The 22,738-nt window shown below is 42.8% G+C and overlaps 1 protein-coding gene across 2 annotated transcripts in view; it reads right to left on the bottom strand.

Annotated features, from left to right (window-relative positions):
• Window positions 1-22,738, bottom strand: part of MAPRE2 (microtubule associated protein RP/EB family member 2) — a 273,323-nt gene that overhangs the window by 89,118 nt on the left and 161,467 nt on the right. For both annotated transcript variants that reach the window (XM_030214097.1, XM_030214089.1), the window contains one exon: window positions 1,911-2,038. In XM_030214097.1, the coding sequence (XP_030069957.1) occupies window positions 1,911-2,031 (121 nt within the window). In that variant the 5' untranslated portion in view covers window positions 2,032-2,038. The remainder of the gene's footprint in view (window positions 1-1,910; window positions 2,039-22,738) is intronic.

Genomic DNA, 22,738 nt, shown 5'->3' with positions numbered 1-22,738 from the left:
CAGCGGTCAGCGCAGGTAAAACCCGGGGTTGTCCAGCCGCCAAGCAGAAGCTGGTCCGAGTACCGGGCTCAGCAGCGCTCTACTTGGTACAAGAACTCACAAGTCTGACACCCGGTGAGAAAGAAGCCCACAAGATGGAACAGCGCAATAAACAAACAAAAAACCTTTTTCATACCATCCTGCCACCAGGCCATCCACCCCCTGGGGTAAAAGGTAGAACTTCCTCAGATTCTGCTCCTCCCAAACTGCAACTATAAAGCCCCATTCTACCAGGCCCCTATATTTTAAGGCCTTATAAGGAGAACTTGGAATGCTCCGGCACCTTCTCCCCTCCCCACAAGAAAGGGGCTGAGTCGAGCATCTCTTCAGTGGGCCAGAGGATGTTTCATCCACCCTCCAAAGGATATCAAGACACCAGCCCAGCCCACCTAGGTGAAGGCCAGAATATGTAAAATTTACTCCAATGAGGAGCAAACTTTGTATATATTTTTTCTTTTTTTCCACAGTGGAATCCCCAACAAGGTGAATGTCAATGATCAAACAAGAGGGCCTTTATGAGTAATTCAGTACCAAGTTTCCCCAGAGTAAACAGAACACTTCTGACTTCCCTCACCCCCCTCCACTTCTGACTTCCCTCACCCCCCCTCCACATTGGTAAACACTCCTCCAGTTGAAAGCTGCATTCACTGCTAGATTTTCCCTCAATCTACTGATTCTCTGTCCTTTTTAATTAATTTATCCAAACAAGTGGAGAAAGGAAAAATACCAATGGGGGGAGGGGAGGGTGAAAGGGTGGGAAAAGGGGGGTGGGCCATATGGGACATTCCTGACATAAAAGCTAAAGAGGATCCATGTACGTAGAGAACTCAATAAATCCTACGGGGCAGCAAACAGAGAGAAAAGAAGTGGGAAAAGTAAACCAGGCTTGTCCAAAGAACTGGGACCAAACAATTAATTAATAATAAAATCAACACAGTTTATTAATGTTTCTTAGAAATGACTCGACACAACGTTGTGTTCCGGCCTGGCGGCCTGCATCAAGAGTCTTATGTCTTAAGGAAAGACTGATGGTCTAATTTTACATTTAGGTTGAAAAACAGAAGGCTTGAAATAGCAACATAAAGTTGGTCTTAAAAAAAGACTGTTGTGTCAAACCGTGAGGCACTGAAGTAAGCGCTATTGCATCAGTGCTTACTTCAGTGCCTCACGGTTTGACACAACAGTCTTTTTTAAGACCAACTTTATGTTGCTATTTCAAGCCTTCTGTTTTTCAACCTAAATGTAAAATTAGACCATCAGTCTTTCCTTAAGACATAAGACTCCTGATGCAGGCCGCCAGGCCGAAACACAACGTTGTGTCGAGTCATTTCTAAGAAACATTAATAAACTGTGTTGATTTTATTATTAATTAATTGTTTGGTCCCAGTTCTTTGGACAAGCCTGGTTTACTTTTCCCACATCTTTTATCGCTCACATTCCTGACATAGCCATCATAACCTGCAAAGACTAGGACCTGCAGTTTGGAGTCTTGGATTAAGTGGCTCATCACTGCTCAATTAGGGTAAAAATCTGCAGACTGAAGCCCAAGACTTTAGTTTACATCCCAGGGAGCTAGACCACAGAAGAGAAATTCTATTGCACCAGGTCCAAACTGCAACCATCTGCTGGAAGTAGAAAATACTGGCAAATTCCTGGGCTGCACCACATCTTATACTGGTGATGATGCCACTTAAAATCAGTGTTCTCTCTATCCATCTGCTGGTTGGGGAGAACAACCCACTCTTCTGGATTGGTCAAGCAGGATAAGAATTAAATATTGAAGTTGAATCATCATACTATACGTCATTATTTTTGTTGATATTAAAGGACGTTTCAAATGCTGAAATGAACAATTTGAATGAAGTTCTTACCTGAACAAAGTTGTTCAACTTTTGTGTAGTTTAAACATAATATGTCATTAACCCAAGCAATGATGTCATGTCTGCTCATAGTCTCTTGGGTTATAGAAGTAGAATACACGTTGACCGCCATTCCCCAACTGGAACAAAGATAAAAATTAACTGTTAATTTTTAGTCTATTTATACCATTAATACATTGTCATATTAAGTAAATCTGTAAGATCATCTGGAATAGTTACCACCAACAAATCTTCAGATATTATTTACCTTATGTTTGCTATTCCCATATTATATATAAACAGAGAAAACATGTATATAGCTTTTATTGAAGCCTGAAAAAGAATAAGCAAGGGATGTCAAAGAAGATTCTTCACTGAGGGGCCCATGAAGAAAGCCTCGCAGTCAAGCCCAACCCCCCCCCCCCCCCCCGACATCGGAATCATATAAAATAGGTCACCATGAAAATTACTGCCTTGTTAAAAACATGGCAATAATTCACAGTTCATTGCTAAATGTCACCTTTCCTGTCAGTGCCTGAGTGGTGATTGGCTCAGGAACTGACAGGAAGGGTGACTATTAAAAGATAAACAACCTTCCCCCTTCCCCCAAAACCTGCAGGCACCTCAACACAGCTTTTTACAGAGCCCCTATCCCTGGTAGTCTAGCAGCCTCCCTTCCTCTCCATAACCCAACCAGATCCTACCTCCTCTCCCTCATGCACTCACAGTAAAGTTTAAAAAATACCTGGTAATCTAGTGAGCTCCCCCCCCACCCAACTGATCCAAACCACCCTAGCCTCCAACATCAACACAAAAAAACCCTAGAGGTCTAGCAGGTCTCCTTCCTTCCCCCACCCTGACAAGCCTAACCCTGCATCTTAAAGGAAACATCTCTTGTGTCTAGTGGCACACCCTAATTCCCTTGACCCCTTTTAAAGGCCCCTGGACCCCCTCCCCAATATCTGAAGGCAGAAGCAATGCCCTCTCGCTCCTGTCTCCAGCACTGCTATCTTCAAAATGTTTGTTATTCAAAACTTGATATACCACCATTACTAACAAGAAGATTACAGTGGTTTACAAAACTAAAACCAATAAAATAGGGTTAAATTGAAAACCATGTGTGCCTACTCTTTGGCTGTGTTATTTTGTGTTTCAATAAATATTGTTAACAAAAAAAAGAAAAAGAATGCCACAGGGTAACAAGGAAGAAGCCATTCATACTATTGGCTAAGCTGGAGGAGATCTAAGAAAAGAAAGAAAAAAAAACAGTAGTCAGTCATCGCAGACTGTGTCAATGTGAGGTAAATATCCACTCTTATATCAACCCAGTGTTAAATCAAAAAAAAAAAAAAAAAAAAAACTTTTAGACGAGACAAATGTTGAAAATGCAGTTTCTGATCTAATGAAATGGGGAGGTTGTTCCAGTATGGGAGCTCTGAAGGAAAAAAAAAAAAAAAACAAAAGGCTGAGCTCCTAGTGGATTCATGTTATGTGCTTTTTGGGTATGGCAGGACAACTTTGTGTGCATCAATAGACATTTACAAAGGCTTTATATACTGCCAATTGCCAGATTTCAGAGAACGGGGAGGAGTATAAGGTATAAGTAAAGATGATAGATATAGCGGTGTACCTAGATGAATAGTTTTATGGCGATACATATCAAACTGAACATGCAAATGAACGGGGAGCCAATGAAGTTTCTCCAGCAAAGAAGAAACACAATCAAACTTTTGGGAGTTGCACAAGATGAGCAGCTGAAATCTGGAGTGTCTGAAGTCTACGGACTTGGGTTTTAGATGGCTATGAATAGACTATTACAATAAATCAAATTATGATATTACAAATGCATGAAACAAAGAAAAGTCTAAATAGCCTAGTCTTCTGATTAAAAAAAACCCAAAACAAAACAAAAAACCCACAACCTGTATGATCTGGGAAATTTGTTTCTCAAATGTAAGTTTACTATCAAAAATTACCTCTAGATACCAAAAAGACTCCACTGTAGGGACAGGCATGTTGAACAGCAGTGAAACAACTGAAGGTTATGGATGTGAGCCAATAATCTAACATGTAACTGTTTTTCAAGTGTTAAAGACCAAGTTTGTGTGGATGAAGCCTGTTTGAAAGTGCATCCACACAGTTTTTAGAGGACTAAGATTAGGCAAAAAGAAAAGTAGGAAAAAAAATAAGAAGGTATCATCTGCTTAAAAAAATAAACTGGATGTTAGTGCTTTGAATCAGAGTTGCCAGAGGGATCACAAAATATTGAACAAAAGTGATAACAAAATAGAACTTTGAGGTACACATGAATGCAAAGGGAAATCAGGAGATGCAGCAGAAAGTTGGACACAAAAAGGATTAGTCTGTCAGATAAAAAGAGGTAATTCAATTGAGAATTGTGTCAGATACAACTATTTGTTGAAGACTAGAAAGTAGATGTGAATGATCCATCAAATCGAATGCCGCAGATAGATCAAGAGAAGCCATTTGGAGGCATAATGGTAAAAGACCGTGAGTAGGTAATTTGAACCAGTGAGATGGTAAAGGATCCAATGAACAGGTAGTAATATACACTGAATGAAAACAGCTTGCCAAGCTTTTAGGTTGGCAGACAGAAAGAGCTCTACGTTGATGTTAGAGTAACAGGAAGTATATCTTGTGATATTGACATGGTGACCATTCCTAGATTAGCAGGCAAACAAAGGGATGTATTAAGGAACATTTTCTGAGTACCAATCTTGCTGGTGAAATAGGAAGCTAAGAGACACTGACAGTAATTTAGACTGATCATAAGAATCTTCTGGGTAAAGCTTAGTCACAATGGAGAACAGTTTCCTAGCAGAATTATTTGAAGCAGAAATAAGTTTAGAATAATAAGTTCTCTTTTCAGTCTTCAGATGAGAATTTTACACTGACGGTGCAGAGAAAATAAAATGAGCCCAAAGTCAAATTCCAACAGAGCGTTTTCTTCTCAAGGGATAATGAACTAAAAGTTTCAGGTAAGATGGAAACAAGAGGAGCAGCATCTAAAGGGTCATGATATAAGAAATATCAGAGGCTGTAATCGAGAGAAACAAAGAACCAGTAAGAACGTGACCAGTCCACGGTAATGGATAAGAATGAAAATTAAATATAGAAGATAATAGCAAATTTGAAAGCCCGAGGTCAAGGGTGTGTCCATCATTATGAGAGTCAGAAAATGAACCAAAATGGTGGTGCAATGCACCAGGTGAGGCCAGTTTACCCATTTTCAACACTGTATTTCATAAATATTTTCAGAAAGCCATTCTAGCAGTTTGTTTCAATCATTAAAAATAAATAATTAAAAATTAACTAATTACAGAAGGTCTGTGGAGCTCTGTGCATTTCCAGTTCTGATATAACAATGTTGCGGCCCGCTAGGGGTAGCGCTGACATTTATTCAGCCCTCCGTGTATAAAAGAATGCTCTCCCCTGCCAGATCTTCAAAACATGAGGTCTTTCTGTATTGCATATCTTGATGCAGTTTCAGGTTATAGCTTGTGTTGATAGCGTACAATGCATTTCTGAATGAAGCATTTCTGAGCATGGACACAGCACTGAAGAGGGTTCATCAGAAAAAGAAAGGGCAGAAAGAGTGAAAACGGATTGAGCAACATATCACAGACAGATGTAAAGGAATGCAACAAGACAGGAAGAGAGAGGAGAAACGACAAATGGACAGCAGACACTGGAAAGAGCAGACAGGAAATCAGAAAAGAGCAACTAGGACCATCATTATTGAACAATAAAATGTCCAGACAACCAATGTAGTAAAAAATGTTTTATTCTGAATATATTAACTGGAATATGCTAGTTTTGTGGAACATCCACTTAAATTGTGTTCAGTGCAAAAGGAAATGCATTTCTGTTTATATCTGTTAAGTGTGACTTCTTGGGGTTCTCAGCTCAATTTTTGTATTTACATTGCATTAATTTGTGATCCCTTTGTTCTGCATTTGGTGAGGATCTAGCCATATTTTGCATGTGGCTGAGGTACGATATTCTGTTTGCATGTACTTTTATTTTGACTCTATGCCATCCTTAACACATATAGTGCCCCCTTCCAGGAATTTAATACACCTTGTCATTTCAATATAAATTGTACTCTAGTATCACAGCTTCCCATTGGTTGTGCTCCTTTAACCAGGTCTCAGAGGTTGTTCAACTTTTCATTTACTGCTATACAGTAATTCTGCCATATTAATTTTTAAGATTTATGGTACTTTAACAATTTAAATGCTTTTTCTTAGTCATTATAAACTATATAGCAGCTGAAGGGGGTAATTTTGAATTAAATTATTTGTCTATTCTTTATTTAAATACTCCTGAGCTATTGCAGCATTATCATACCTCACTCCAAACCATGCATTCCTCAATGATTCTCAGCTTCATCCTTAGGTCTAGTTTACAAGCTGTTCTATCTTCTCTTTATAGGTTAGCACCTGAAGAACTGCTACCCCACTTAGCAGAGCTGCACCATGAAAGAACTCATGAGGAAAAGGGAGCTACGATAGCAATATTTAATGAATTATGGTATAATCCACACTTTTACTATAATGCTGACAATATTGTTCATACTGGTTTAATCTGTTGACAGCACAACCCTGGCAAGGCATGTAAAGTAATACAAAGCCATCTGCTCCTGACCTAAGGGACTGTTTCTGGAAACTCGAAATGGACTTCACACACATGCAAAATGAACAAGAGTTTGAGCACTGCCTAGTGGTGGTGTGTATGTTTTCTACGGTAGAAAGAGGTATATCCATATGCAGAGACTAGCAAAAAAGTTGACATGTTATACCTGTTTGGGAAATGTCCCAGGTGTGCTCCTCTGACCCAAGGCAGCTATTTCAATGGGAAAGGGCTGAAGCTGGCATGTAAGAAACTGGGTATAAGACAAAATTATCACCTGCAAAGCTCTGGTCAAGTGGAACAAGTGAATAAGTTAATGAAACAAGAACTGGCAAAGATTAAGGCTGAAATTAAATTGACCAGAGTTCAGGCTCTTCAATTGGCACTTATGAGCCTGCAAAATACACTATAGCCTATGAAATAGTTACAAGATGCCCTTATACCCCCTTTCATACTAGTGTTGTTACTGAGATGACTTTGCTGCACAGGGACATTCTCACTTATTGTCAGCACCTCATTAGCTCTCTCTGCAATCTCTTCCAGACAGCAGGCTGTCACACAATCTGCTGCAAGTAAGAGACTTGGTACTTATCCAGAAGCTCCGGGGTGGGGGGGGGGGGGGGGGGGGGAGGGGAAGCCTTAGAGCCTCTCTGGAAGGGACTCTATCAAGTGCTCCTGACCCAATAAAGTATGAAGGGATCATCTCCTGGATCCACATCTCACACTGCAAAAAGGTGCCACCACCACCAAGGACAGCGACCCCTACAGGAGATTTGCACATCAAGTTTACAAGGAAGAAGTGACTGAACTGTTCTACTTGAACTGTCAGCGGGCATTGCAACTATTTAAAGAATTTGAGGGGCTGAGGATTACAAGACTGCTCAAAGCCCACAGTTGCTGAACTCAGTATTTTACCGTATCCTACTGTGCTTACTTGAATTAACTTGTGCTGTAATCTTGTTTACTATGTTAGGTAGGTTTTGTTTTCTAATTTTACTAATTGCCGTTAGTGAAGGACATATGTACAATAATTTCTCTTATGGGATTCTGAGGGCTACTGCTAAAGTGTTTGACAGAACATCTTGTTTGGTGTGTGGGGAAAATTCCTCATAATGCTGGAGAAGGGGTACCTATATGCCCTACCCTTCTCATTCTCAGAAATTAATTTTACCCTCTGGCTAGAAGACCCTACTTTTCTCCAGTCTGCAAATATCAGTCACACACAGTGGATTCTGATTGTACAGAAAACAGGTAGACTGACTCATTCATGCACATTTAAATAAAAACTCATAGAATGGGTGGTCTTATGTGTATGCACACACAGGGTGGTTCAGATTATGGTACAAGCACCTGTCAATATAAAGCTGAAATAAATTAGCTGCATTACCTTTCGGGGAAACGGGGAAATGTTTCTGTCTCTCAGTCTTGCTACTGTTTTAACCTTATTGCTGTTCCCTTCAATTACACTCACTACTGTTGGAGGGATGAGTGGCTTAGTGGTAAAGTCAGAACATGATGTTATGATTTTCCAGTAAACCAAATCTGGTTCCATATGGTTCTGAAAGTCAGGATGCACTCTAGCTAGAGTGTTCTACTTCAACCCCTTTATTACATATGTGGGGAGTATGCATACAAATGATTACCCTCCAGGCACACAAGTATCTTTATGTTGTTCAAATCACCCACATTGTACCCCAAGAATACATTAGAAACGGGAAAAGGAGTGTTGCCTCAGCAAAGACATGGTAAGTTGGTTATTGGGATGTGACAGAAACACAGATTAAGAATGATTATATTCCCTATGTGCAGAATGGCTAAAACTGTCGTCCATTATTCTGGGAAAGGCTTTGAAATATACTCTTCGGGGATTGCTGTAATTGTCTGAAGAGACCAAGCAGCTAGGGCTAGTTGTCCTGCAAAACACAGTAAAATATGTGCTTGTGGGCAAGGGAGGGGTGGCGTGTCTGATTGGATGCGTCCCGCTTTAGTGTTGTGTTAGTGTCCTTTCTCTAGGTGAGCAAAATTAACCAGGAGGATGATAGGGATTCAGGTGCAGATTCCATAAGTACTGTAAGTTCTTATGATTGAAGTTGCCCAACAGGTAGCTCATATTGGACAAGAGGGGAACTAAGGGAAAATAAATAGCTGAAAATAGCACAGGACTAATTAACTAATTAATTAAATAAAACAAAGATTATAATGTCTCAATCTTTCTCCATGATGCAACCTCATGTTGAGTATTGTGTGCAATTCTGGTCACCACATCTCAAAAGATATAGCAGAATTAGAAAAAGTACAAAGAAGGGTAACCAAAATGATTAAAGGGATGGAACTCTTCTCATAGGAGGTAAGGTTTAAGAGGTTAAGGCTCTTCAGCTTTGGCAACGAAACAGATGAAGGGGGTTATGATAAAAGTCTACAAACTCCTGAGTGGAGGAAAACAAATTGTTTACTCTTTTAAAAAGTATGGAAGACTAGGGGGCACTCCATGAAGTTACATGACAATACTTTTAAAACAAACAGGAAGAAATATTTTTTACATTCAATGAATTAAGCTCTGGATCTCACTGCTAGAGGATATGGTAAAAAAAAATAGTGCCTCCCTCTTGTGTTCCTGCTCTCTTTCATATAGCTTGAGCAGCTACAGAAGCCTTCATTAGTCATCTCTTTGTAGTGCCAGGGTGTTGCTGATTTTGAAGTGGGATGAAGATCTGCCATGTCTAAAGACATGAACATACTATGCTCATGGAAACATTCTGCCACAGTACTGGGTGAAGGTATGGAAGGGCACAAAATTGTTCCTAGCCCACCATCTCCTCTCATTGGCCATGGGAAAGTAGGAGGAGCACCAGTGGGCAAGTCACATAGGATGCAACTATATGGGCTTGCCTGTATGGTGCATCTGCACATCTTGAATTTTTATTTATTTATAATGCTTGATATGCTGCACCATATCCATCCATGGTGTCTATGCGGTGTACAAGAATTAAATTAAACAAATAGAATAAAAAGTGAAGTGCAGAGAAGGGAACAGGCATGTAGGTAAAGAGGGAAGGGGAGAAGGCAACAGATTACCTAGAGAGACTACAATTAAGGATTTTGGTGAACAGCCAACTATTTATTTTATTTATTTATTTATATTTTGCTCACACCTTTTTCAGTAGTAGCTCAAGGTGAGTTACATTCAGGTACACTGGATATTTATTTCTCTGTCCCAGGAGGGCTCACAATCTAAGTTTGTACCTGAGGCAATGGAGGGTTAACAACTAGTGAGTCAAATTCAATTTTAGCAGGAAGGGAAACTTTTCTTACTATCATTCCTCTTCCTTGCAAACAGAAGGACTGCGAGATCAAAAACTAACTAAATGACCCTGAAAAACAAAAATTCCAACAAGCTCAGTGAAGAGAGCGAGTACTTCCATACACACGTAGATAGTTTGGACAAAATAAAGAGGAATGACTGTTGTTCATGAGCACAGGAATACCCATGAATTCCCAGAATGACATATCCATGTCAGTATGAAGATCCCTACAAATGTGGCCAATCTCAACCTACTTGGATGGATAATATCATGAATCAGTGTGGGGGAGGTGAGAAAGAAAATCTTAGTGTAAGAGATAATGCTGGGGGTTTATAACTCAGTCTTTGAGACACAACACAGTCAGTCAGGTTTTCTGGATGCCCACAATGTATTGATCTTGAAAACCCGCTAGGGCCCCTAATATCCCCCACTCCAATCTGCTATTCAACACCACCCATCCCTCCAGTCTAATTTCTAACCACTCCCTATACCTCTTTCAAAATCTCCAACTCAGTCTTTCACCCTCTCAACAGTAGATTCTCATCCCCACTGCACTGGTTGCGGTAGGAGGATGAAAGCAGGAGTACATTGGAACTTGTCTGTCTCCTCTGCTGCCAAGGCCCAATCTGCTGCAATGAATAGTGGCATCACAGGATGCCAGAGGTCCTAGCTACGTAACAAAGTACTAGAATTCCCTTGGAATTAATACTCAAAACATAGTATTACAAATGTTCTGAGGAACAATAAATCTCAGCCCATACCCTACAAAAGGTGATGAACTCTAGAGCAGTGTTTCCCAAATCCAGTCCTGGAGTACCCCTTGCCAGTTAGGTTTTCAGGATATCCACAATGAATATGCAAATATCTTTTATGCATATTCATTGTGGATATCCTGAAAACCTGACTGGCAAGGGGTATTCCAGGACTGGACTTGGGAAACACTGCTCTAGGGCAGTGATGGCGAACCTATGGCACGCGTGCCAGAGAGGGCATGCAGAGTCCTCTCCCTTGGCACGCGCGCCGTTGCCATCGCTGGTCCGCCCACTCTCCCTCCCTCCGAGTACCAGTTCGGTCTCCCTCCCGCCCTCCCTCCAACCCAACAAGCAGGCCGCCCGCCCATCCTCCCTCCCTCCCAGCACCAGGAACCCCCCTCCTCCTGAAATTTAAAAAGCGTACCGTCCTCGGAGTCGGGGTTAAGGCGGCATGCGACGCGCCTTCGGCCTTTCCTGTCTCTCAAGCTCTGGTCCCGCCTATGCTTGAGAGACAGGAAAGGCCGAAGGCGCGCCAACTGAAGAACACGCGCTTTGCTGCTGCTGCACGCCGCCTTAACCCTGACTCCGAGGATGGTACACTTTTTAAATTTCAGGAGGAGGGGGGTTCCTGGTGCTGGGAGGGAGGGAGGGAGGGAGGACGGGCGGGCTGATGCTTGTTGGGTTGTAGGGAGGGAGGCTTGGTGCTGTCTGTGTGCTGCTGGGTGCTGCCAGGTGCTGGGAGGGAGGGCAGGGGGGAGAGGAGGGTGGCTGGAGGGGAGAGGATGGTTGCTGGACATGGATGGAGGGCAAGAAATGAAGAAGAAAGGAGGAAAGTAAAGAAATAAATGGAAAGGAAGCTCTGGAAACGGAGTTAAGAGAACAGACAGAGAGCAGCAGAATCAGCGACTAGAACCAATATGGATAGAAAAACAAAATCACCAGACAACAAAGGTAGGAAAAATCATTTTATTTTCATTTTAGTGTTTGGAATATGTCGAATTTGAGAATTTACATCTGCTGTCTTATTTTGCACTGGGTATACTGGAGCTGTAACAGCTTACAGAAATGATTTTTAATGGAAGAAAATCATGTTATTTTTTTCTCCTATACTAGTATAATATTTTCAATGATGTCTGTTTATATGCGCCATGGCTGGTGTAAGGGGTGTGGCTATCATAGGGGTGGAGTCATATGTGGTGACCCCCGCCCATAATGAGTACCGGCACTTTGCAATAAATAATTCGATTTTGGGTTGCTGTTTGGGCACTCGGTCTCTGAACGGTTCTCCATCACTGCTCTAGGGCATAGAAAAATTAAGGGTCTGACTGACCAAATATTCCCGCTCCCCTCACAGGTACATAATGGGGAAAACTTTTGATAAATTAAGCCTTAAATGTTGCCAAAAGAGCAGTAGAAATACTTTTGGTAGAGGGGAAAAAAAGGTCGAATAGAAGAAAGATTTACTCTTATAGAGAACACATTTGACAATAAACAGTTTCAGGCAGATGATTGGCAATGACTGTTCAAGGTGCAGTATGTTAGGAGGCTGCAAGTGTTTCAGTTGTGTACAGACTGTTCAGTTTATAACCAAAGCGTAGTAGGTAAGTGTCTATCTATCCCAAATCTCCAATATATATGAAAACTGCTCAACACCAATTGCAACCATGCTCTCTCTGGACTTACGAAACCAAAGCAAGATGATTGCGTTAGTGATATCACCTTAAGAAAATAACAAGCAGAATATAAAATCTAATTAGCTTCACCACTCAATAAACAGAGATCTACTGTGGTGACCACCTTCCAGCAGCACTATAATTGATAGACAGTATTACATTTTTCACTCTTATTTAAATAGTTCTGTCACCATTACTGTGTTTCCACTAGTCCTATAAAAGAAAATTCCCATGGCATGCTGCCACAGAACTCACTTCACTCATTATAAACAATCCTCTGAACTAGCTTTACAGATGAGAAGCACTTTTTCATTACAAATGGAATGTTTTAACAGGATATTTTGGTTTATGTTCTCTCTCAATCACAGGGGGCTACTGGATTAGTCTCATAGGGATTAACCTTAAAATGTTTCTCCCATTTTGTAATAGTAAACTCACATAAATCAAGCAAAAAGGATTTTCCCCTGCATTGCTAACCATCTCTGCTTCCCTCAGGGTGTTCCAAAAACGCCACACGGATTGGCAGAAAAACAGACAAACAGATACTGGAGATTTTCCCACACTAGCTATCAACCATTGTAAATTTTTGGAAGACCAAATGCAATTGAATTCCAGTACAAATGACAGATAATTTTCTATAGTGCTATTAGATGCATACAGTACCGTATAAAAACATTTAAGGAGACATGTAAGTTATATCCCGGAGAATAAGACTAAGATTTTAAAACAGCCTTTAAAAAGGGGAGGAGGTAAAAAGGGTCAGAGAGGGAACCCTGACATCCAATGGTGGAAGGGCTATTAAGCAGTTATGGCATAAATATTAAAACCAAGCTACTTCCCTGTAAGCAGGTATTATTCTCCATGGACAGCAGAGAACAAGTCCTCACAGCATGGGTGATGTCACTGACAGAGACCATGCAGGAAAACCTCTTCAGATTCTTAAGTACTAGAAGCTTTTCACTTGCTTCATCATGTATGCACGCCATTTCCAACTTGCTACTGTCATGTAGGATCATCTCAGACTACTTATTCAGCTTGCGTAAAATATATTCTGAGTACTTAAACCCCACCCAATATATACCTCTAGGGAGGAGGGCAAGTATTGAGAACTTATAGCATGTAGTCCATGGAAAACATCTGCTACAAGTAACTTGGTTTTCTCCAAGCACAGGCAAAATAGTAAGTCCTAACAGCATGAGACTCCCTAGCTACATGCTGCTTTCTATAGAAAAAAAAAAAAAAGAACAGTAAAAAGAGAATTGCAATAGGCAGATGACATTTTGGTGGCAATTAACTTCTCTCATACTTTTTCCTTACTTTTTTGTTTTGTTTTAAAGGCAGTCTGGAACAGAATAGAAATGCCATCTTGGAAGCCCAGACCAGATGCATTCCACGCATTTACAAAAGGTGGAAAGAAGAGCAATCGGCAGAAAGCACGATTAAAAGGTGAAGAAAAAGAGGCTACTGGAGCCAAAAGAACATCCTTCAAAGAATGGAAAAAGGACCCGAATGAAGAAAATAAGAAGCAGCATAAGCACTGGCAAGTTAGATGAAAAGCACTGATAAGACGGCTAAAAGAGAGAATATAAAGAGAAACGCCACAGAGGCAAAAACTCAGTAACAACTTTTTCAGGTATATCAGAATCAGAAGGCCTGTGAGGGAATCTGTGGGGCTGTTAGATCAGGAAGGACCAAAAGGGGTACTCAGGGAGGACACAGCCACAGCACAGAGACTGAATGTTTCGGTCTTTATGGAAGACTAGTAAAAAAGGCCCATTTCGGTAGGCAATGAAACGGGCGCTAGCAAGGTAATCCCCCCCCCCCCCCCCCCCGCAGCGTCCTTCCTGTCTCCCCTGCCCCCCCTGCAGCCACCCATCTGGTCTCAGGACCCCCTCCCCACCAACCCTCCTCTGCCCCTGCAGACATGCATGTGCAGTGGCCCTCCTCTCTCCCCTGCCCCCCCTGCAGCCACCCATCTGGTCTCAGGACCCCCTCCCCACCAACCCTCCTCTGCCCCTGCAGACATGCATGTGCAGTGGCCCTCCTCTCTCCCCTGCTCCCCCTGCAGCCACCCATGTCCAGCGACTCTCCTCTCCCCCTGCAGCCACCCATGTCCAGCAACCCTCCTCTCCCCCTGCAGTTACCCATGTCCAGCGACCCTCCTCTCCCCTGCCCCCCCTGCAGCCACCCATGTTCAGTGACCCTCATCTCCCCCTGCCCCCCCTGCAGCATCCGTTCTGTCTCCCCTGCCCTCCCCTGCAGCCACTCATCTGGTCTCAGGACCACCTTACCTCCCTCTTCCCTGCTCCCCCTGCAGCCATCCATGTCCAGCGACCCTCCTCTCCCCCTGCAGCCACCAATGTCCAGCTACCCTCCCCTCCCCCCTCGGCACATCAACCAAACCCCTACCCCCCCCCCTCGAGCACATCAACCCCCTCGCCACCCGCCAATACTAACACTGTCCAGCTGCTGCTGCGTCTCCTGTTGAGCAGCAGCGGCCAGTACAAAAAGAAAAAAGCCAAAAAAAATTTTAAACCTGAAACACGGCTCCGTAGACAGCCACCTGGCATTGGCTGTCATCTCTGCAGCCGCTCCTCCTCTCCCCTCTGACGTCGCTGCGCTCCTCCGGGGTCTTCCTGCAGGGACAGTGACGTGGAGGGGAGAGGAGGAGCGGCTGCAGTGACGACAGCCAATTCCAGATGGCTGTCTACGGAGCCGCGTTTCAGGTTAAAAATCTTTTTTTGGCTTTTTTCTTTTTGTACCGGCCGCTGCTGCTCCACAAGAGAAGCAGCAGCGGCCGGACAGCGTTAGTATTGGCGGCTGTGGGTGGCGAGGGAGTTGATTTGCCTGGGGGGGGGGGGCACTGTTTCCTAGGCAGGGGGAGGAGTAGAGCTCCCCTTGCCTTGGAATCAGCTGTCAGTGACATCACTGACGTCTGCATTCTAAACTGCCTAGCAGACCACCTCCGAGGGAGCCATGGTACCAGGCACATTAGAATGTTGGAGGTGAGAATTATTATATAGGATGTAAGAGATCTACCTGTACCAGAAATGGTTTTCAAGGGTGATAGAGAAACTGAAAGAAATCTTGGTGAACCTAGAAGACATACTAACCCAAACTGACAAATTAAAGAGTAGTAAATGCACCCTAGTGTAATGAAAGAACTCAAACATGAAATTGTTGATCTGCTGTCATTAAAACTGTCCAGTACCAGAAGATTGGAAGGTGACCAATGTAATCACAATTTTTAAAACGGATGGCAGAGGTGATCCAGGAAATTACAGACTGGTAAGCCTGACTTCAGTGCTAGGCAAAATAGTGGAAGGGAAAATTAGGTTCTTACCTTGGTAATTTTCTTTGCTTTAGTCACAGCAGATGAATCCATTAATTGATGGGTTGTATCCGCCTACCAGCAGGTGGAGATAGAGAACACTGAAAAACCACAGTGACCCTTGGACGGCTAGCCCCATCTGCCTTCAGTATTTGAAATTTCCTCAGCAGAGTGAATCATAAAGGTAGAATAACAAACTTTCCTCACAGCGACCAAACGCCCCAGAACAGGAGCAATAATTACACAAAGAAGGGACAATCTCAACCTCCTGTAATAAAACAGCATGTAGAAATTCTGAAAACTGGTTTCTAACTTCTCTCGATGAGATATATATATCTGCATGAAAGAACTGAACAAACAACAACAAAGTCAGCCAGGGAGGGATCATGGATTCATCTGCTGTGACTAAAGGAAAGAAAATATTACCAAGGTAAGAACCTAATTTTCCCTTCCTTGTCATCAGAAGCAGATGAATCCATTAACTGATGGGATGTACAAAAGCACTCCCTACTTAGGGTAGGAACAGGCCACTCCGCGAGCAAGCACCTGCGCTCCAAAATGCGTGTCCTGCTTCGCTGCAACATCCAGCCTGTAATGCCGGACAAATGACAGCTGAGAAGCCCAAGTAGCTGCACTACAGATCTCTTGAAGAGAACGTGCTCCCATTTCAGCCCACGAGTAGGAAATCGCTCTCGTGGAATGCGCCCTAAACGCTTCAGGCAGAGACCGCCCTGAAAGCAGATACGTAGAAAAAATGACTTCCTTGAGCCAACGGGCTATAGTGGCCTTAGACACCGGACACCCGCGTCGAGGACCTGACAACACTACAAAAAGGTGATCAGAGGACCTGAAGTCATTTAACATCTGTAGATACTGCAACAGAGCCCTGCAGACATCCAAAAGATGTAATTGCCCAAAGGAATCCGGAAAATTTTCCCTAGAAAAGGAAGGAAGAAAAATGGGCTAGTTCAGGTGAAACGCTGAAACCACTTTAGGCAGGAAGGAGGGCACTGTACGTACCGTTACTCCGGACTCCGAGAATTGTAGATGCGCCACTTTCTGATGGGGAATTTACCCGTCTACATTTAGTGTCCTTCCAATGCTCGGGGGAAGAAAACATCTGTAGCCATCCCCGGGGCATCAACACCTGGAGGGGATCCAGAATGCAACGCAGTGTCAGACACCTGCGACAGAGCTCTTTTCAGCATGAAGGTCTTATGCATTAGTAGCACAAACTCAGGGGAGAAAAACTCACCCTGACCCTCCACCCCCGAATTAGGAGAACCGGAGGTTGGAGCTCCTCTAGCAGCCTCTAAACGAGGCGTCCCCCTGCACTTAAGACTCCTCCGCAACAGCGAGGGTCGAGACATGTGGCGCCCGCTACCAGCTCCATCGAGTGGAAAGAATCATCACTCGCCATGCTCACACTAGCGCAAGCGTCTAAGGAGCATGTTTTGCACAGCCCCACTGCTGACCTGCGTTTACCACAATGGGAGCAGCGCTTAACTCCTTCAGCATCCATCGCCCGACTGGGCGGAAATATAGCAATAAAATGGTGGCTTCGCACCAAACTTACCCCGCGCAGAACGCTGTCCGCAGGAACCTCCCCGGAGGAGCTGGGCACCACTCTCACCTCAGAAGACCGAATCAACGAGCTCCGGTCAAGCTGCACAGAACCAGAATCTCTGGAGAAAGCCTCAGAAATAGCAATGCTGTACAAGCGCACACTTTTTTTTTTAACGCTGTGAGGAAAGTTGGAGGCAGGCAGCAACAGAGGGACTCCGGGAGGAATGGGTAAGGCAGGGAAAGGGTGAACCTATATGCCTTTAAAGTGGGCACCACCAGCCACAACACCCCTGCTCAACTGGCAAGCACAGGAGCCACCCCAGGCAGAAATCCAGGAGCTGATCAAGCTACGTCCACACCTGCTGAGAGATAGAGAAATACTGAAGGCAGATGGGGCTAGCCGTCCAAGAGTCACTGTGGTTTTGCAGTGTTCTCTATCTCCACCTGTTGGTAGGCGGATACAACCCATCAGCTAATGGATTCATCTGCTGCTGATGACAAGGAAACTATTAACATTACGGAACATGTAGACAAACGTTTAATATGACAGAGTCAGCATGGACTTAGCGAAGGGCAGTCTTCCCTCACCCAATTTGCTTCATTCCTTTGAAGGCGTGAATAAACATATCAACAAAAGGTGAGCCAGTTGATGTAGTATATCTATATTTTCAGAAAGCTTTTGACAAAGACTCCTGAGAAAATGAAAGCATCATGGGATATGAAGGCAATGTTCTGCTTACTTTACTTTTACTACTTCCATAAATGCTCAAATGATTTCAATGCAGGTAACAGAAGAAAAACAGGCATACCCTGCGAGCTAACAAACATCATCATATATATAAAAGGCTCTTACGATCATACAGTACACATGAACTGAAGGCAATTCAAGAAAAGAAATTCTGAAATACATTTTCAGTGCTTTACAAAAAGCAAAGTAATTTTGAATTTTTCTCAGATGGAGTAGAATAGAGTTCCAAATAGCTGGAAACATATAAAAGAAATGAAGAAAAACATTGTTTTATTTTTCAACTTACTAGGATTAGGGAAATGAAGTAGGTGATTATCAGGTAAGCCTCTACATTTAGCAGTGATTTGTACCCAATTAGACAGATAAGCTGGTTCAACTCCATAAAGGATCTTAAAGATCATAGTGCAATTGGGAATTGGTGATTGGACAGAAAACAGAAGGTAGGGTTAAACGGCCATTTTTCTCAATGGAGAAGGGTGAATAGTGGAGTGCTGCAGGGACCTGTACTGGGTCTGGTGCTATTTAACATATTTATAAATGATCTGGAAATCTGAAACAAGTGAGGAGATTAAATTTGCAGATGATACAAAACTATTCAAAGTTGATAAAAACACATGCGGACTATGAAAAATTGCAGGAAACTGGAAGAGTGGGCATCCAAATGGTTGATGAAATTTAATGTGGATAAATGCAAAGTGATTCACATGTGGAAGAATAATCATAGTACCTGATGCCAGGATCCACCTTGAGAGCCAGCAGCCAAGAAAAAGATCTAGGTATCATTGCAGACAATACACTGAAATCTTCTACCCAGTGTTCGGTGGCGGTCAAAAAAAGCAAACAGGATACTAGGAATTAAGAAAGGGATGGCAAATCAGACCAAGAATGCTATAATGACTCTGTCTTGCTCTATGGACACTGCCTTGAGTAATGCATTCAATTCTAGTAGCCATATCTCAAAAAAAGATATACCAAAATTAGAAAAGGTTCAAAAGAAGAATGACCAAAATGATAAAGGGGATGGAACACCTCTCATATGAGGAAAGGCTAAACAGGTTAGGCCTACTCAGCTTGGAAAAAAGACGACCGAGTGGTGTAGAATGAGAAGAAGTTAATCAATTTTTTTACTCTTTCAAAAAAAAAAAAGACTAGGGGACACTCAATGAACTTACATAGAAATATTTTTATAGCAGGAGATTTTTTTTCACTCAATGCATAGTTAAGGGAAAGGGGACTTGATATACCGCCTTTCTGAGATTTTTGCAACTACATTCAAAGCGGTTTACATATATTCAGGTCCTTATTTTGTACCAGGGGCAATGGAGGGTTAAGTGACTTGCCCAGAGTCACAAGGAGCTGCAGTGGGAATCAAACTCAGTTCCCCAGGATCAAAGTCCACTGCACTAACCACTAGGCTACTCCTCCACTCCATAAGCAGCTTTGGAACTCATTGCTGGAGGGTGTGGTAACAGTAGTTAGCATATCTGGGTTTAAAAAAAGGTTTGGACAAGTTCCTGGAGGAAAAACTCATAGTCTGCTATTCATAAGTGCATAAGTACGTAAGTACATAAGTAATGCCACACTGGGTAAAGACCAAGGGTCCATCGAGCCCAGCATCCTGTCCACGACAGCGGCCAATCCAGGCCAAGGGCACCTGGCAAGCTTCCCAAACGTACAAACATTCTATATATGTTATTCCAGACAGATGTGGAGAAGCCACTGCTTGTTCTTGGATCGGTAGCATGGAATGTTGCTACTATTTGGGTTTCTGCTCGGTACTTATGACCAGAATTGGCCACTGTTAGAAGCAGGATACTGGGATAGATGGACCACTGGTCTGACCCAGTATGGCTATTCTTATGTTCCTATGGGCCTAGGGGGATGGAGTTAGATCTTACTCCCCAACAAGATCCTGGAGAACTCACTGGCCAAACCTACTGTTGTGTCAGCAGTCCTTTTCTAAAAAGTAATGGGTTCAAAATAAATGAACAAATATCCATGTTGTAGCCTTGAAAATTTACTCTGTGGAGGCTAATCTCAAAGTGGTTACTGACATTATGAGCTATGATCTGATCTTCAAGAGTCTAGTTTGCTGAAGCATAAGCCAGGGAAATGTAGTCTGCTAGCCAGCATCCCCGTCATAATAGCCACGACACAAAATAGCCCTTGACAAAGCGGCCCCTGATAAAATTGCCCCGTTTAACAAAAACTATAGTTGAAGTCAGAAATGCAAGCTGCAGGTCAGCCAGTAATACTAAATAGTGATATGAGCTGAAGGATTCCTAGCAGCAACTCTCACGATGCCACAAGTATAAATCATGGTAAAAGGAGGACAATTCTGTACGACACTTTAGGGAACTCCTGCCAGCATAATAGACTATGGAAAGTCTAGCAATACACTATAAACACATTTTAAAAATGAGTCTGCAGGGAAACAGAAGCATTTCATTATTTCCTGGCAGAAATCCAATTAGAAGTCCCTAATTTGGTCTTTGCAGCAGTGGTCCTGAAGCCAGCAGCCAGGCTCCTTTCAGAACCCTGCATCAAGGGGCTCTAAAACTGGTCAGTACCAAGGGCTGTGAACAATATCTCTACAACAACCTAGAACCCAGTCATAGAAAGACCCAATTTGAGGACTGAACCAAGGCCCTTCAACGTCTCGCTGCAGCTGGGATCACACTTGGGCCCATTACTGGTGGAAAGGGCGCACGGAGTGGGTCTTCCGTGGCAACGTGGTGATCTTAAAAATCTTGAATTATGGGCAAACAGGTCATTCTAAGAGCTATTCGCTCAGGGCAATCCCTCAGTTATGAGGGTCAGCACATCTTATGTTTTCAAGGCTATTCCTTCCAGGTATTGACGGCCCAAAAGGCATTTGCATCTACCTGTGGACAAAAAAATAAGGTTCTTGCTGATGTATCCAACGCGACACAGTGCAACATGAGGGAGCTGACAAGTTTAATAATGCAGATTCAGCCAGAGATTATTTAAACTTGCTGAACCTTGGGTCTCCTAAACCTGTGCCTTGAGGTGCACATGCTAGACACTGGTCATTGGATGGAATTCTGGCCCTAGGTTCTGTATGGCGGATACTTTTATTTTCTTTCATTTCCAGTCAGGCTATGCAATTCCTAATTTGATGGACATTCATTTTGCTGGTTGGATTTCTGGCTGTTGCCCAGTTTATTCTTGTTAAACTATTTCTGTTAGTAACTTGCATAGTTTTTTTTTTTTTGTTTGTTTTGCTGCTGAATTACATTCTTTTGTAGGTTGGTTCTCCTGGGGAGCTTCATCTTGGACTTTTTATTTACAGATAACAGCACACCACCTACAGTACGCTTAGGTGTAAGCCTGGAATTGATTCTTCGTTGGATCTTCTTTCATTTTTTACTTCCTATTTCTTTTAAACTCCTTTTATATCACACCTGCCCTTTGTTTTGGTAGTTCTATTATTTAGATAGATTGGCTGCTATTAATGATACATGCAAGGTTTAGAGCTACTACGTAGTATAGTTTTATATATAGTGCTTTCTGTGAATTTTGCTGTTAGCTATTGTGCATGATATTGCTAATGGGGGGGATGGGTACTGCTAGTGTGACTGCTTCACTAGTGAACCTTTAGTGGGGGAATTTGGGGGGGGGGGACACTGGGGTTGAACAAGCTCCTAGGGATTGGGTTGAGGGGACTGGGAAGGGTCAGATTGTATTAGAGATTGGCACTAATAGGGAAGGGTGGGAGGACGAGATAACTTTTAGGTTGGAATCACAAGGTAAAGCCTTTCTAGGTGTGGTAATTTGGTTTTCAATGATTGATTTTTTTGAGGAGGTGACATATATGGGGGACAGGTGGAGGCTAGGACACCGCTCTCTCTTTACTGCTTAGTCATATCATCCTTTTATCATTGGGATTTTTTAGATCATGGTTAAGATCATGTCATAGTAACATAGTAAATGACGGCAGAAAAAGACCTGCATGGTCCATCCAGTCTGCCCAACAAGACAAACTCATATGTGCTACTTTTTGTGTATACCCTACTTTGATTTGTACCTGTCCTCTTCAGGGCACAGACCGTATAAGTCTGCCCAGCACTATCCCCGCCTCCCGCCACCGGCTCTGCCACCCAATCTCGGCTAAGCTCCTTAGGATCCATTCCTTCTGAACAAGATTCCTTTATGTTTATCCCACGCGTTTGAATTCTGTTACTGTTTTCATTTCCACCACCTCCTGCGGTAGGGCATTCCAAGCATCCACTACTCTCTCCGTGAAAAAATACTTCCTGACATTTTTCTTGAGTCTGCCTCCCTTCAATCTCATTTCATGTCCTCTCGTTCTACTGCCTTCGCACCTCCGGAAAAGGTTCGTTTGCGGATTAATACTTTTCAAATATTTGAACGTCTGTATCATATCACCCCTGTTTCTCCTTTCTTCCAGAATATACATGTTCAGGTCATCAAGTATCTCCTCATACGTCTTGTAACGCAAATCCCTTACCATTCTCGTAGCTTTTCTTGGCACCGCTTCAATTCTTTTTACATCCTTCGCAAGGTACGGCCTCCAAAAGTGAACACAATACTCTATGTATTCCATGTCATGGAATGTTGGTGGGACATCACCCATTAAGTGAAGAAATATGCTACAGGTTTTAAATGGATGTAAGGCCCAGGTGATGTTCTTACAGGAAATCCATCTGGATTTGTAGAACACTAAGGTCTGTCGACAGTGGGTAGTTGAGACTATGTGGAGAATAGAAACGTGGGAGTTAATTTTATTTCAAAAGGGACTACTTTTGGAGAAATGTAGGAACATTGTAGACC

Source organism: Microcaecilia unicolor, chromosome 1 (genome assembly GCF_901765095.1).
Source record: "Microcaecilia unicolor chromosome 1, aMicUni1.1, whole genome shotgun sequence".
Taxonomy (NCBI): Eukaryota; Metazoa; Chordata; class Amphibia; order Gymnophiona; family Siphonopidae; genus Microcaecilia; species Microcaecilia unicolor.
This window is presented reverse-complemented; position numbering and strand designations above follow the sequence as displayed.